The sequence below is a fragment of the Balaenoptera musculus genome, chromosome 2 (genome assembly GCF_009873245.2).
Source record: "Balaenoptera musculus isolate JJ_BM4_2016_0621 chromosome 2, mBalMus1.pri.v3, whole genome shotgun sequence".
Classification (NCBI taxonomy): domain Eukaryota; kingdom Metazoa; phylum Chordata; class Mammalia; order Artiodactyla; family Balaenopteridae; genus Balaenoptera; species Balaenoptera musculus.
Genome location: NC_045786.1, coordinates 102,235,526 through 102,249,904, shown reverse-complemented (window position 1 = coordinate 102,249,904; position 14,379 = coordinate 102,235,526). Strand labels below are relative to the sequence as shown.

Genomic DNA, 14,379 nt, shown 5'->3' with positions numbered 1-14,379 from the left:
TTGCGATCCTGTGAGCAGTCGCATTGGCACTTTGCTGCGGTCCTCCCCACCACCACCACCACCAGAAGGCGCTCTTGCGAGGTTTTGGGGCCGATCTTCCCAGCTCAGGTTGGCGGCACTCTAGTCGCCGCTTCTCTAAGGCCCGCGGGGCGGCCTGGGAGCCGCGGCAGAAAGGCCCGCCTCCGTGCGCGCAGCCTGCGGGCGCGGGTCATGGCGCGGCTCCCGAAACTCGTAGTCTTCGATCTAGGTGAGGGACTGGATTGGGAAGAGTTTCGTAGGGCACAGTTTTTTCCAAACCCTAGTTGATGCTCTCGAGGCCCTGCGCCCGCCCAGGCTGAGACCTCCCCCTCCTTCCTCTCACAGATTACACGCTGTGGCCGTTCTGGGTGGACACGCACGTAGACCCGCCGTTCCACAAGAGAAGGTGAGGCGGGGCTGGGGAGGCCTGGGGCCAGGCGGGGCCCCGCGGGAGCTGAGCACACTCTCGCCCTCTCCAGTGATGGAACTGTACGAGATAGGCGGGGCCAGGCCGTCCGACTGTACCCAGAGGTGCCTAAGGTCCTGGAACGATTGCAGGGCTTGGGGGTGCCCGTCGCGGCCGCTTCACGGTAAGAAGAGCGACTGAGTCGGTCTAATGCCGAGAGGTGCATGCATGAGGAGACTTCCCGTGTAACCCCTTGGCTGCAAAAATTTAGGCGGTGCAAATTTGCAGGTGTGTATATATTTTTCGAATTGTACCCTCTCCTGTGCATTTTGTTTAATAAACATTGGCTCAGTGCCACCTGTGTCATACAGGAAGGATATGGAATTGAATCAGGGCGGAGGATGCCTACCCATTCCGGAAGAACAGCAAGTTGATTTCCCCCTGGTTACACATAATTTCACTTGCAGCCTTGGCCCTCCACTCTCCTGATCCCATCTACTACACCTTTTTGCAGGACAGGTGAGGTTGAAGGGGCCAACCAGCTACTGGAGCTCTTTGACCTTGTCAGATACTTTGTTCATCGGGAGATCTATCCAGGCAGCAAGGTCACGCACTTTGAGAGGTACGCTGAGATAAGGGGAGAAGCAGGGAGACAGAAGACCAGAGAGGCTGGAGGAGCTAAGAAGCCAGAGTGGTTACCCTCGCCGTGTCTTGCACAGGTTGCAGCAGAAGACTGGAGTTCCTTTCTCCCAGATGATCTTCTTTGATGATGAAAAGCGGAATATTGTAGATGTCAGCAAACTGGGTACTGAGTGGCAAGGATAGCCATTTGGGGAGTGAGGAGAAAGGGTTCCTAAGAGGGAAGGGGTTAGGTAGATATGTACAGGATGGATAGTTTGCATGCAAGTGACACCCCAAAAAGGTGAGAGTCATAATAGGGAGCCCTGAAGGCCTGATGAAATTGTGGCTTCTTTCTTTCTAGGTGTTACCAGCATTCATGTCCAGAATGGAATGAGCCTTCAGACCCTAACTCAAGGATTAGAGACATTTGCAAAGGCGCAAGCTGGACTCTGAGGTCCAGCCCTGTGGATGAGCCTCATTTGAGGCATAGAACTGAAAGGAAATCAGGAGGGCATTTTCAGGTGCATTTGTAAATTATTAAAGTGTATTTGTGAGTGGCAGAAGAGATCTTACCCAGTGTGTGTTGTTTCTAATTTTCTAGCGTGTGACCCGGGGTGGGCCATCCGGAGGTGCCAAGACCAGTATGTGAGGCATTAGACTGCATCAGGTTCTGCCTTATAAACTTGTGGCAAACCCAAGACTGTGATCCCCTTATGCTCTCCCCATCCCCACACCTCTCCTGAGCTCTGTCAAGGGCATGAAGAACTCTTCCACTGGCCCCAAGTAGTGGGGTGCATTACCCTGCACATTTCCTTCCAGGAAGCAAAGACTTTGTTTTGGGGTGGGGAGGGTGAGGCGACCTTTTTATATAGTGGGAAACGAAGCGGCCGCTTTAAGAGGAGCGCGTGGGTTTGGGGCTGGTGTGTCGGGTCACACGTGATAGTGGTCTCGCTGGCGCTTGTTGATGATGTCGCCGTGGTGCCCCAAGGAAGGATTGGCCGAGGCTGGTCTCGCAGTGATGATTCCCGGGAGCAAGGCGGAAGCGTACGGGACGCCGTAGGGCGGAGGCGGGAGAGGCGAGGGTCGCGATGAGTGGGCTCGGCCGGCTCTTCGGGAGGGGTGAGCCCGGGCGAGACTAGTCCCCGGGAGGTGCTGGCCGCAGGGGGCGCGGGGAGAGCTGGGAGACGCTGTCCTGAAAACCCCGGTGGCCCAGCAAGGCCTTCTCCCGGGCCAGGAGGCGCCGCCTTGTCAGGGCGCCTGGCTCCATCTGCCTTCCTTCCCCCACCGCGGAGGGAAGAGCTCGAGGCCCGGGAGGGGGCGCGAGTGGAGAGCGTGGCAGCTGCGCTGGCTCCCGCTGTTAAGGCCTGGGGGACAAGTTGCTGCCTGTCGGCATCCAATCCTTTCCAAAACACTGGTGCTTCCTTTATGCTGGGCCAGAGGCAATCTGAGGTGACCCAAGAAAGACAGCCCTCGTGAGCTCCTCTGTGGTGTGGGAAGACAAGCAAAGTCTGGCATTTACAGCGTAGTGTGGCGACTCCGTGATGGAGAGTTTCCTAAACAAGCAAAATCTGGCATTTACAGTGTAGTGTGGCGACTCTGTGATGGAGATTTTCCTAAGAACCAGGGGTGCATGGATGAAGCAGGCACGGCGGGTGGTGATCCAGAAGGCTAGAAGTATGCCAGATGGGGGGTTGAGGTTCTCCAGGAAGAGATAACCGTGCAAAACAGAGGCAGGAAAAAGTATGCTATATTTAGGGGAAAAGAGTTCTGGCTGCCCTGTGAGAGTGTGTGTGTGTGTGTGTGTGTGTGTGTGTGCACGCGCGCGCTGAAGGAAGAGGAAAGTAGAAGTGTGGATGGAGAGGTAAACGGGGGCCAGATCATGAAGGACCCCGTGTGTCTTAAAGTTTTTTGGATTTTATCCTGTAGGCAGTGGAGAGTATAGAAGGATATTAAGCAGGCTAGGGCCTTCAGATTTTTTTTTTTTTTAATAAGTCTGTTAGAAGTGCAGAAGATGAAGGGAGCAATTGAAATCAGATTTTTTTTCTCTAGCCCCCCTACTTCATTCAGTTTGATCCTGTGGAATCAGGACCTTGAGTATCTCCTAGGATAGCAAGTGGAACAGTAATAAAAAGTGATTGAACTCTGGTGGGGAACACGGTAATGAGGAGGTTATGCATGTGTGGGTGCAGGTGGTATATGGGAAGTCTTTGTACCTTCCACTCACTCAGTTTGCTGTGAACCCAAAACTGCTCTAAGAAAAATTAATTCTATTAAAAAAAACAAAAACAGAAACTGGAAATGACTTGAAAGGTAACTAGGAATAGCAAAAGAATATTGGCTTTGGAAATCATACTCTCACATTTCAAATCCTTTGCAGTCTCTTACTACAGTAGTTGTGATTTTAGACCAAAATGTTAATAACCTCTTTATGCCTGTTTTCACATTTGTAAAGTAGAGAGAGTACGTTCATCGTAGAAAGTTGTTCGGGGATTAACAATAACACAGTCGAGTGCCTAGCACATACTATGCACTCAATAATCGGTGGCTAATATTTTTCCTTCACACAACGTGGGCTGCTCCATTGGACTCCAGAGAAGAAGGAGAGGGGGCCAACCCCTGAAGAGGCAATACAGAAACTGAAGGAGACGGAGAAGATATTGATCAAGAAACAGGAATTTCTGGAGCAGAAGATTGAACAGGAGCTACAAACTGCCAAGAAGCATGGGACCAAGAATAAGAGAGGTAATGGGGGAGGGAAAGGCACCACCAGGGAGGGCCCGGGGCGGGGAGCAAGGGCTTCTGGCTCTGATGTTCAGGGTGTGGGCTGGATCAGCCGCCCTACAGGCTTTGCGGAGGAAGAAAAGGTTGGAACAGCAGCTGGCACAAACCGACGGGACATTATCCACCCTGGAGTTTCAGCGTGAGGCCATTGAGAATGCCACCACCAATGCAGAAGTGCTTCGTACCATGGAGCTTGCTGCCCAAGGCATGAAGAAGGCCTACCAGGACATGTGGGTACGGGGGGAGGGGAGGAGGGGGCCCAGGCACTGGGGAGAGCAGCTTGATATTGTACTGTGAATCTTAAAACCTCTCCAGATGTGAATTTACAGTAGAGTTGCCTGTGATGGCTAGACCCCTGTCAGCCTCCTTGCTTATTGCAAGGCGACCTCTTTGCTGGCTGGGGCATTCTAGGGAGGAAAGATGATTTTCCTCTTTTTTTTGTTTTGTTTTGTTTTGTTTTTTGTGGTTTTTTTGGCTGCCCTGCAAGGCTTGTGGGATCTTAGTTCCCCGACCAGGGATTGAACCCAGGCCCTCCGCAGTGAAAGCGCCCAGTCCTAACCACTGGACTGCCAGGGAATTCCCAATTTTCCTCATTTTTAAAGATCCTTCAGAGAAGAGAGTGCAACCATTCCTCCCCAATGTGTCTTCTTGCCATTTCTTAGCCCAGATTTGCCTCTTTACACTTTTCCAGGGATCTCTTTTACCTAGTAGCCATGGATTTGTCAATCTGAAGCCACAGGCAGGAGGGTCTTCATTCATGTGAGATGAAAAAGTCAGGGTTGTCACCTGATTTCTGGGCTATGTATCTTGTTCTCAGGGACATTGACAAGGTGGATGAACTGATGGCTGACATCACAGAACAACAGGAGGTGGCCCAGCAGATCTCAGATGCCATTTCTCGACCCGTGGGATTTGGAGACGATGTGGATGAGGTGATTGGGAGTGAGGGGTCAAGGAATATTGGAGAAGGCATGGGACTAGCCAGAAGGAATGCCTAAGAGAATTGTGGGACAGGTTTGGGGGAAACTCCAAAAGTGGTATGTTTTTGGAAGTAGAATTTTCCTTTGTCTTGAGTGATCTTGTCATCCCATATCCAGGATGAACTGTTGGAGGAGCTAGAGGAGCTGGAGCAGGAGGAATTGGCCCGAGAGTTGTTACATGTGGGCGACAAGGAGGAGGAACCCCCAGTCACACTGCCCAGTGTACCCTCTACACGTCTTCCTGCAGGGCCAGGTACCCAGGGCTGTTCTGTCATCTCAAGGACTTGAGAGGGTGGGATAGATATGGGGAAAAATTATTCCTCATCCATCCTGCCTGAAAGGATCCAGGCAGAGAGGGTTGCTGCTACAGTTGCACAGGTTGTTGACTGCATAAGGGCACCTGGCTGAAGGGGAATGAGGACTGAAATCAGGCCTGTGCTTCACTCAGCAAACTGTGTCCTCTGGTTTAGGGCTGCAAATGCTGGGAGAAAGAGGCAGCTTCTTCTGATTTGCACAAAGGTGCTGTGGGAATTAGCAGCAGCCCAGCAAGCAAGACCATACCCTTAGGTTCTTTGCTGGGAGAGAGTGTTCACAGGCTCTGAGTGTTATAGGAGGGGATGGTTGGAAGTTGCTGAGGCCTTAACACTTCTTTCTTTCTCTGGGTGTCCTTATCCCCAAAGCTCCCAAAACGGATGAAGATGAAGAAGCACTAAAGCAGTTGGCTGAGTGGGTGTCCTGATGAGTCTGGGCTTGTCTACCTGACGCTGCCTTCATTGTTCTCTTTTCCTTAAGTGCCAAATGCTAAGCTAAAGGAACATGGCCTTGTTGGGAGGTCCTGCTGAGGGTGGTAGTGTGACCCTGCCTGAGAAAAGGGTCTGTCGCCCTCCCATCCCTGGCTCAACCCTGAAGAAGGATCTTGGTGCAGGAGGAGCCCCTGGGCTCCCTTTGATAGCAGTTACAGTGCCCTCGTTCGCAATAAAATTGGGCGGATGGAACCCTAGTGCTTATACTGCCTTGTCTACAACTGAAACTCGTCTCCTGGTCCTTGGAGCTTTGTTTCAAGAAATGAGTAATAATGAGAGTAATGAAGGGGAGTTGGAGCATAGGAGAAATGGGAGCTTCCATTATCTCAACCTACTATGTTCCAGGCAGATACTGTTCCATCTCTCAAGCTGGTGTGTCCTAGAGCTGCCTGGTGCTGAGGGTGAGGAAACTGCCATCTGTTATTTATCCTAGAGCCGTGTGGAGCTGTCCCTGAGCCTTCCCTCATTACTTTCACCCAGTTGTGCCTCTGCCGAGAGAGCCCCGTGACTCACCAGCCATCCCCTTACAAAGCCCACTTTGAAGGGTAGGAAAGGAGACGTACGGGGATAAGGGGTCAATAGGTTTCCTTTCTCCAGAACGCATAGTTCATAGGCTTGGTTTGAACTGTCACTTCAACGTGTAGGAGCAATGATGAGGGACCATGATTCACCAGGATTGTTTCAGTAGTGGGTAAGGTGGCATGTGAAGGAGGAAGGAACCAAGATATTACATACCTCCTGTTACCCATCTCTAAAAGAACGAACATTGCCGTCCCCTTGGACTGTAGACAGGCAGAGCTGTGACCAAACTGAGCAATCAGGGTAGAGCAACTTCTGCCCCACTGCTTGAACATTTAGAGTGCATAGAGATAGACAAAACTGAGCATGTACTCAGCCAGAATAATGAAGCCTCCCCAAAGCAGGTGTTCCTCTGAGCACGCCCAACCCACTCACCTATGAGCCACATATGCGCTACACTGTAAATTATAATGTTGACTTAACCAGTGTCAAGATGACTGGTTACAAGCTCTGGGCAGAAACACACCTCTCGCCCTCAGCAGTGTTCCCTGCTAAGGTTCCCCCTGAGGAAAGAATGTGACTCTACCTGATGGAACTAAAACAGAATTAGATTTATTTTTGGTATAAAAGATTTTTAGCCCAAGACCCTCCTGCTTTGCTCCTCTTTCAACCCCCTCCTTCCGCCACTTTCAGGTACTGATTTCCAAGGATTGGTGACGATTAGTGGTGCTGGGGGGTTGGCACATGGCCTCAAGCAGCCTGATCTCATGGGTGGGTTGCTCAGGCTGGAACTTGAGCACCCAGGGATCCTTGATGATGTCCAGGATGGTGGCACGCTTGGTGGCTTGGCGTAGCGTCTGGAGGACCAGGTTCTAGGGCAGGGGAGAGAGAGGTCTTGGCTGAGCTGGCCCGCATTGTGCCACACAATGAGTAGCTGGACCTAAGAAAGAAGCAGGATAGCCCATCACACCACTCTGGTGAAAGGGAGTGTGGCCCTGACTTTACCCTTAAAAGCCTCCTGTCTGCTCAGAAAGCCAGCACCTTGAGGGGAAGGAAAGGAAGGGTTCTGTGGGGGAAATCCTTGCAGAATCCCCTTCTGGCCTAAAGAGGTAGAGACTAAAACCTGCTTATCACTCACATCCCAGGTGCAAGCCCAGAGGTTGGCCCTTTAAGCCCTCCCCACTATTCTAGGGCAGGGCAAGGGTGTGGAATGGCCCTGGTATCGGGGGGAGGCTTCCCTGGGGTTGGGAGGTCTAGGTTGGGTATTCCCTCTCTGCAGGTCACCCCTGAGGCCTCAGCCCTCCTGGGGGAGCCAGCACCTTGCACTCCTGGGAGATGGCATAGTTAGGTGGAAAAGTGACCTCCTTCTGAGTCTCTCTCAGCAGTTTCTTGAGATTGGTGTCATCGAAGGGCAGACGGGCAACCACTAGCGTGTAGAGGATGACGCCCATGCTCCAGGTGTCAGACAGGAAAGGGTTGTAGGGCAGGCCTAGCAAGATCTCCGGGCAGGCATAAGCAAAGCTGCCACAGTAGGTCTGGCTGAGGTGGCTAAAGCAGTTCACTTGGCGGTAAGAAGGGCTACTCCGCACAGACTGGTTAGAAGGCACCATCTTGGCGAAGCCAAAGTCCGATATCTTCACGTTCTCCCTCTTGTCCAGCAACAGGTTCTCCAACTTTAAGTCCCTACCAGCAGCAGAAAGGCTGGGGGTCAGGAGAGGGCTTAGTGTTAGACTGGGAGCTGAAGGGCCAGGGGTCAGAGGCTAGAGATAAGGAAAGGCAAAGAGGGAAAGAGATGCCATTATGAGGACACAGGGCAGAGAGGAAGGAAAGTCATGGAGTTACGAGCAGAGCCCAAAGGGAAGAGAGGATGGTACCTGAGGATCACTAGGAGCTCACCATCACTTTTCATAAAGTGCTCTGCTCACAGTGGGTACTTAATAAATGTTCTTGACCGGATGATTAAAATAAAGTGGATGAATAGGCCTAGATACTGAGGAGGGAGGTCAAGGGAAGAAAAAAGAGGGTAGAACATGGAAGACGTGCATAAAACCCCCTTGGGAGCCCAAAGGCCCCAGTCTGGGTGGCAGTGCCCTCACCGGTGCACGATGCCCTTGCTGTGCAGGTAGGCGATGCCCAGGGTCATCTGGGAGAACCACTTGCCAGCAAGGGGCTCAGAGCAGGCCCCATAGTGCTGGATCCACTCAAGGACGTCACCACCCTGAACCAGCTCCAGAATGATGTACACTCGGGATGTGGTCTCGATGGCCTGATAGAAGTTGATGAGATACTTGTGCCGCAGGACCTTCATTACCTGGCCCCAGAAGAGGGACCCATCAAACCCAGGCAGGGAGCACCCTGGCTGCGCTCCCAGCCTTCTCCTACTCTCCCACTGCTACTTTCTTAGAACTTTGCAACAGAATCAAACCCCAGAGGGCTGGTGGCCTATGGACAAACCCTATGCTTTGCACTTTTTACTTTTTGAGGGTCTGGAGGTGAGGTGGAAAGAAGCTGAATTTACATCAAGTAATTTTCCTAGCTGCCTAGTGAGTCATTCAGTTGTGGTATAGGGGTTTCTGGCTCCACCCCCTCCTAACCATACCCCTTTTGAGAAGCCTTAAGCAGCTTGGTCCCTCTTCTAGCCCCCTTTCCAACCTGTATCTCACGGGGCAAGAACTTGTTAAGATAGTCCTCAGAGGCCTTCTTCTTTGAGATGATCTTGACAGCCACCATGACTTTCTGCTTTGTGTAGTAAGCCTCATACACCGTCCCATAGGAGCCATTGCCAATGACTTTGCCCACTTCGTAACCATATTCCTCCATGACAGAGCGGTAGGCCGAGGTGGATGGTGCTTCCAAGGTGTCTCCCTTCCCCATGGTGTTGGGCTTGCTGAGAGCAGGGAGCTTTGCTACTTAAAAGCCTCCTGTCTGCTCAGAAAGCCAACACCTTGAGCCGCTGAAGGCTAGGGTACCAAAGTGAAGTTAGTCTCCAAAAGCTTGCCTATGTAGTCACACAAGTCTGGGATGCTGGGTTCAGCTCTGCACTAGGAGCTTGGAGAGGGAAGAAGGGAGAAGCAGTTCTTTTTGTCTCCACTGGCTGTTGTTAACTTTCTCCTCTTGGTTACGGAACTCCCCGAGGTCCCATGTTCCGCACACATCATAATTCACCTTCTATCCACCACTGGCCACAAGGCTTGAGAAGGAAATGCAGTTTGGAACATATTCATTGCTGGAGGTACCTTTATAATCTGGTGAGACTCGCTCCGTGGATCTGGTCCTTTCAACCAGTCATGTTTATTGAGCACCTGCTATGTGCCAGGCAGTGTACGGAGTCCTGGGAGAAAATAACCAATAAGGCCAAGAGAGACCCTATTCTGCTAGCATTGATAATCCAGCATGAGAAACACCTGAGTGTCAGAATATCACAGAGAATCGCAAGGTATTGTAGAAGCATGTTCTAAGGAACCTAACTTTCAAACGTATTCCTTTTTGGGGGTGGTGGTGGTGGCTTAAAATAACCTTTTTTTTTGGACAAATTCAGCTGGACTCAGTTGGGTAATTCAGCTGGTGGCATCATCTCAGCTGGGCTGGTTTGTTTCTGTGTATGATCTCATTATTCAGTAGAGTAGCCCAAGTTCCCTCACACAGTTTCCACTGAATTTCAAGAGAAAAAAAAACAAGCTGCACGACCAATTGAGGCCTAGGCTCCAAAATCACAAAACATCACTTCCATACCTTTATATGCACAAAGACGGTTACAAGGATCACTCGGATTTATGAGGTGGGGATGGAGACTCCTCTTAACCTTGAAATGCATTCTTTTTTAAAAATATTTATTTTGGCTGCACTGGGTCTTAGTTGCGGCACGTGGGATCTTTAGTTGCAGCACGTGGGATCTTTAGTTGCGGCATGCATGTGGGCTGTAAGTTCCCCGACCAGGGATTGAACCCTGGCCCCCTGCATTGGGAGCGCGGAGTTCTACCCACTGGACCACCAGGGAAGTCCCCTTGAAATGCATTCTTATCTTGCCTTCCATGACCCTGAACTCTACAGTTTTCCTGCCACCCCTCTAGCCATTTCTCAGGTTCCACTGGAGCCTCCCCCACCATCCATCCCTTAATCACACCCTGAGGATTCTATTATAGGCCTTATTTCCTCAGACCTTTCCGTCCTCCCTAAGAATCTCATCGAGACCCCTCATTTCTTAACTCCAGCAAGCCTTCTGCTCCCCTCCCCTCAGTGTGTTCACCCTGAAGTCCAGGGAGTAAATCTGATTTTATTCCCATAACAATTCAGTGCCTCCCCATTCTCCTTAAGATCAAGTCCAGATTCTTTTATGTGGCTTCAAATTTGACCCTGCTTACCTCTCCGATTTTCTCTTGTAACATACAAGCAATGCTCCAGCCAAACAACTGCTTTTCTTTCATTGTTGCCTCTGTTCTGGCAAACTCCTACTCTCCCTTCAGGACTTAGCTGATGATCTGTTTTAAGGAAGCCTTTACTGACTGTTCAGGCCCAAGTTAGATGTTCCTCCCTCCTGGGTGCTCCCACAGCTCCAATACTTTCTCTAACGTGGTGTCTGTAATTGTTTTTCTTGCTTGCATCTCCCACTAGGCTGTAAGGGAGGTCAGCTGATGAGAGAAGGGATATGAAGTCAAAGACTTGAGAAGAAAGGCTTGTGGAGAATGGGAGAGAGCTGATTTGGAAAATGAGCATTACTGGGCAGCACTGAGGGCCCAAATGAGTTTGGAAAACACAACTTATGGACACACAATCTTAACATATCATAGTGTTAAGATTATTTTAGCATTCTGGATATAGGTGTTTGAATATTAACAGACATATTGACCCAAGATTAAGGTTTCACTTAGCAGCTGCCGTGAAAGAATAATGGGAGAGAGGCATCAAGAACACAGGCAAGAATTTGGCTAAAAGGATGGAATGCAGAATCTAAGCTGCTTGGGTTAGGAAGACAAGCTAGAAAAAGGCCGAAGGGCAGGGGGAGGGGTTGCAGGTCTCAGTGAAATGGAACAAGTTTGGTGGGAAAGACAGGACAAGAGGTTGTGGTCAGAGGGGTTATCTGGATTTAAGATGGGGGGGAGGGGGTGGCACACAGAGGAAGTAACAAAGGAAGAATCAGAGTTATCTTCCATCCTCCAAAACAAAACAGAAACTCCAACAGATTATACCATAGGCTACTGGTAAATTCCTATTTATTGACAGGCTGATCCTGCTGGCAGGGTGGTTCCAAAGTCCTGTTGGAAGCCAAATCTACATCCTCAGTCTATCAAGATGAACAACTGTCCAGGGCACACAGTGGTAAGGAGGCCCACCCAGCCCCGCCTATCCTCTGCTCCCCTGGATAGGCAGCTTGGTGGCACCTCTGTTCTCATCACTTACAGCAGGTAAACCAGTTTATTCAAGGAATGTGTATTAAGCCGCCTACTGTATACAAAAGCACTGTTAGGTTCTGAGGATACCAAGATGGATAAATTATAATCCTCCTGTGAGGAGTTAGCAATTAGCAAGGGAGACAGACACATAAGAAGTTAAAATAACAGTACGGTGAGATAAAGTTCTATAAACAAAGCCTGTAAGGAGATGTAAGGGAAGGCTTTATAGAGAAGGTGGCATTTGCACTGTTCAAAAGAAGTCTCCAGGCAGGTTAAGTAGGGAATGGTAGATTGAACAGTCTAGGCAGAAGGAACTATATATGAAGCTTGCAAGCTTGAGAAAATATGACATTCAAGATTTCAATTTAAATACAGGATAGGGTTCTAGAGGGGAATGTACCTGGAGAAGTAATTTAAATGCAGGTCTGAGAGGCCTAATATGCCAAGCTTTTTTTGACTCTATCCTACGTACTCATGGTTAAATTTTGCTGTGCATCAAAGTCAGAGCTTGTTAAAAAATGCTGATGCCCAGTCACCTCCTTCCCCAAGATCCTGATTTGGTGGGACCCAGGTATCTATGTTGTTTTTTATAAATTTATTTATTTATTTATTTATTTATTTATTTATTTATTTATATTTTTGGCTGCATTGGGTCTTCGTTGCCGTGCGCAGGCTTTCTGTAGTTGCGGCAAGCGGGGGCTACTCTTTCTTGCGGTGTGTGGGCTTCTCACTGCGGTGGCTTCTCTTGTTGCTGAGCACAGGCTCTAGGCACGCGGGCTCAGTAGTTGTGGCTCGCAGGCTCTAGAGCGCAGGCCCAGTAGTTGTGGCGCACGGGCTTATTAGTTGCTCCGCGGCATGTGAGATCTTCCTGGACCAGGGCTCGAACTCATGTCCCCTGCATTGGCAGGCAGATTCTTAACCGCTGTGGCACCAGGGAAGTCCCGGTATCTATGTTTTTAATAAGTTTCCAGCTGAATCTGATGCACACCAAGATTTGAGAACCACTCTTGCAAACTAGTGAATTTAATGAAAAGAAACACACTCACAGATATAGGGAACAAACTAGTGGTTACCAGTGAGAAGGGGGAGGGGGCAATATAGGGGTGGAGGAGTGGGAGGTACAAACTATTGGGAGTAAGATGGGCTCAAGGATGTATTGCACAACACGGGGAATATAGCCAATATTTTGTAATAACTGTACATGGAAAGTTACCTTTAAAAATTGTATTAAAATTTTTTTAAAAAAAGAACCACTGTTGCAGGAAATAGGACATCTTTAAGACTAAAAAAAGAAAAAAATCCTTGCAGCAGCGGTATGGAAAATGGATCCAAGGGGAGAGATGACCAAGAGACTAGCAAGGTGGCTGTCATGGTAATTTAGGTGAGGGGATGGGGCCTGAACCAAGGCAGCATGGAGGGCAATTTGGAAGATATTCAAGAGAAAAGCAGAGGAGGCTTGGTGGCACTGATCTTATGGGGGGTGGCTGTTAATTGTGAAGGAGGCCCAGGTTTAGAGACCAGGGGGTTGTCACTTAAAAGTTATTCCAAAGCCACTCTAAGTTACTTTTCTGATTACAAAATTCATTGATTCTCTAAAAAACCCAACCCCCTACTTCCTGGAACCTCACCTCCTCCTGCGGGGAGGAGGGCTGGGTCAGAGAGGGCAGAAGTGAGTAAATGAAGGGCTTTTCAAGCCAGAAACCGCTTGAGATTTTCCACTTTCTTCACTCGGGAAAAGGAAACCTTAAGTTGCTCCCAGGTGGCCAAAACGAAGTCACGGCCCCTGGGTCTGATCTCCAGAGGAATTTCCCTAATGGCAGATCCCTTGACAGGATAAACTTTTCCAGAGTAAGCTGCAATACAAAATTAAGAGATGCTCAAACACATATACAGAGATAAATAAAGAATAAAAACATAGAGACCGAAGCAAGCATGTCAAGGTTCTTTACCTGCAATTAACAACAAGCGTCGGGGGGGTGGGGGGTGCTGGGCTTCCCTGGTGGCGCAGTGGTTGAGAATCTGCCTGCCAATGCAGGGAACACGGGTTCGAGCCCCGGTCTGGGAAGATCCCACATGCCGCGGAGCAACTAGGCCCGTGAGACACAGCTACGGAGCCTGCGCGTCTGGAGCCTGTGCTCCGCAACAGGAGAGGCCGCGACAGTGAGAGGCACGCGCACCACGATGAACAGTGGCCCCCGCTCGCCGCAACTAGAGAAAGCCCTCGCACAGAAACGAAGACCCAACACACCCAAAAGTAAAAATAAGTAAATAAGATTAAACAAACAAACAAAAAACAACAACAAGCGTCAGGCTGCCCAGTTCACGGGGTAAAAGAGCAAATACATACAAAATTAAGAGATGCTCAAACACATATACAGAGATAAAGAATAAAAACATAGAGACCGAAGCAAGCATGTCAAGGTTCTTTACCTGCAATTAACAACAAGCGTCAGGCTGCCCAGTTCACGGGGTAAAAGAGCAAATACCCGATCTCTTTGCGTGCCTCTGCACCAAACCTGGCCCAGGCTTGCCTATCGTCGGACACGGGACGGTCGCTATACGGTCAGGGAGGCCTCCAGTACAGCCTTGGTAAGATTTTTATTTACGGCATTTGGTTTTTGGCGAGAGGCCATTCAGGACGGATGGCAGAGCAGCAGTGCGGTGAGATCCGATTCTAGGACCCTTGTATGGGCTGTGTCCTCTGCTGTCCTTCCACAGCGACGCCCAAAGCCTCACCCCCGCCCGGGTTGAGGACCTTGAACCGCCTCTCGGGGCTCGGCCTCAGCAGTCGGTGGCGAGTCCCATTGGGTCAGCCGGCAAACGCTTCGGGCGTCCCCTAGGTGTGGGCGCAGCCGCCGGCC

At 50.0% G+C, this 14,379-nt stretch overlaps 3 protein-coding genes across 9 annotated transcripts; 2 read left to right on the top strand and 1 right to left on the bottom strand.

The window, feature by feature from the left end:
• The first annotated feature begins 89 nt into the window (after positions 1–89).
• On the top strand, positions 90–3,771 carry LOC118889725 (magnesium-dependent phosphatase 1). 2 transcript variants are annotated; one of them, XR_005018607.1, is made up of 7 exons: positions 90–247; positions 364–424; positions 498–608; positions 939–1,046; positions 1,144–1,229; positions 1,407–1,566; positions 3,638–3,771. XR_005018607.1 is itself a non-coding variant. In XM_036841799.1 (6 exons), exons 1-6 carry the CDS (start codon positions 211–213, stop codon positions 1,496–1,498), a joined length of 495 nt encoding a protein of 164 aa, XP_036697694.1. In that variant the 5' UTR covers positions 90–210; the 3' UTR covers positions 1,499–1,617. The 2 variants fall into 2 exon arrangements, 1 of the variants encoding a protein (XP_036697694.1); XM_036841799.1 differs by lacking the exon at positions 3,638–3,771 and having other exon boundaries at positions 1,407–1,617.
• CHMP4A (charged multivesicular body protein 4A) lies at positions 1,994–5,836 on the top strand. The gene is made up of 6 exons (XM_036841798.1): positions 1,994–2,164; positions 3,638–3,787; positions 3,879–4,056; positions 4,644–4,758; positions 4,924–5,059; positions 5,487–5,836. Exons 1-6 carry the CDS (start codon positions 2,134–2,136, stop codon positions 5,543–5,545), a joined length of 669 nt encoding a protein of 222 aa, XP_036697693.1. The 5' UTR covers positions 1,994–2,133; the 3' UTR covers positions 5,546–5,836.
• Positions 5,837–5,961: 125 nt separating this feature from the next.
• Positions 5,962–14,089, bottom strand: TSSK4 (testis specific serine kinase 4). 6 transcript variants are annotated; one of them, XM_036841794.1, is made up of 5 exons: positions 14,005–14,039; positions 8,781–9,779; positions 8,225–8,439; positions 7,448–7,811; positions 6,725–7,000 (listed from the first exon to the last, which is right to left on the bottom strand). In XM_036841794.1, exons 2-5 carry the CDS (start codon positions 9,000–9,002, stop codon positions 6,818–6,820), a joined length of 984 nt encoding a protein of 327 aa, XP_036697689.1. In that variant the 5' UTR covers positions 9,003–9,779; positions 14,005–14,039; the 3' UTR covers positions 6,725–6,817. The 6 variants fall into 6 exon arrangements, 3 of the variants coding, with proteins under 3 accessions (XP_036697688.1, XP_036697689.1, XP_036697690.1); XM_036841793.1 differs by lacking the exon at positions 14,005–14,039 and having other exon boundaries at positions 5,962–7,068; positions 8,781–9,156; XM_036841795.1 differs by lacking the exon at positions 14,005–14,039 and having other exon boundaries at positions 6,772–7,000; positions 7,448–7,847; positions 8,781–9,002.
• Between the last annotated feature and the right edge of the window lie 290 nt (positions 14,090–14,379).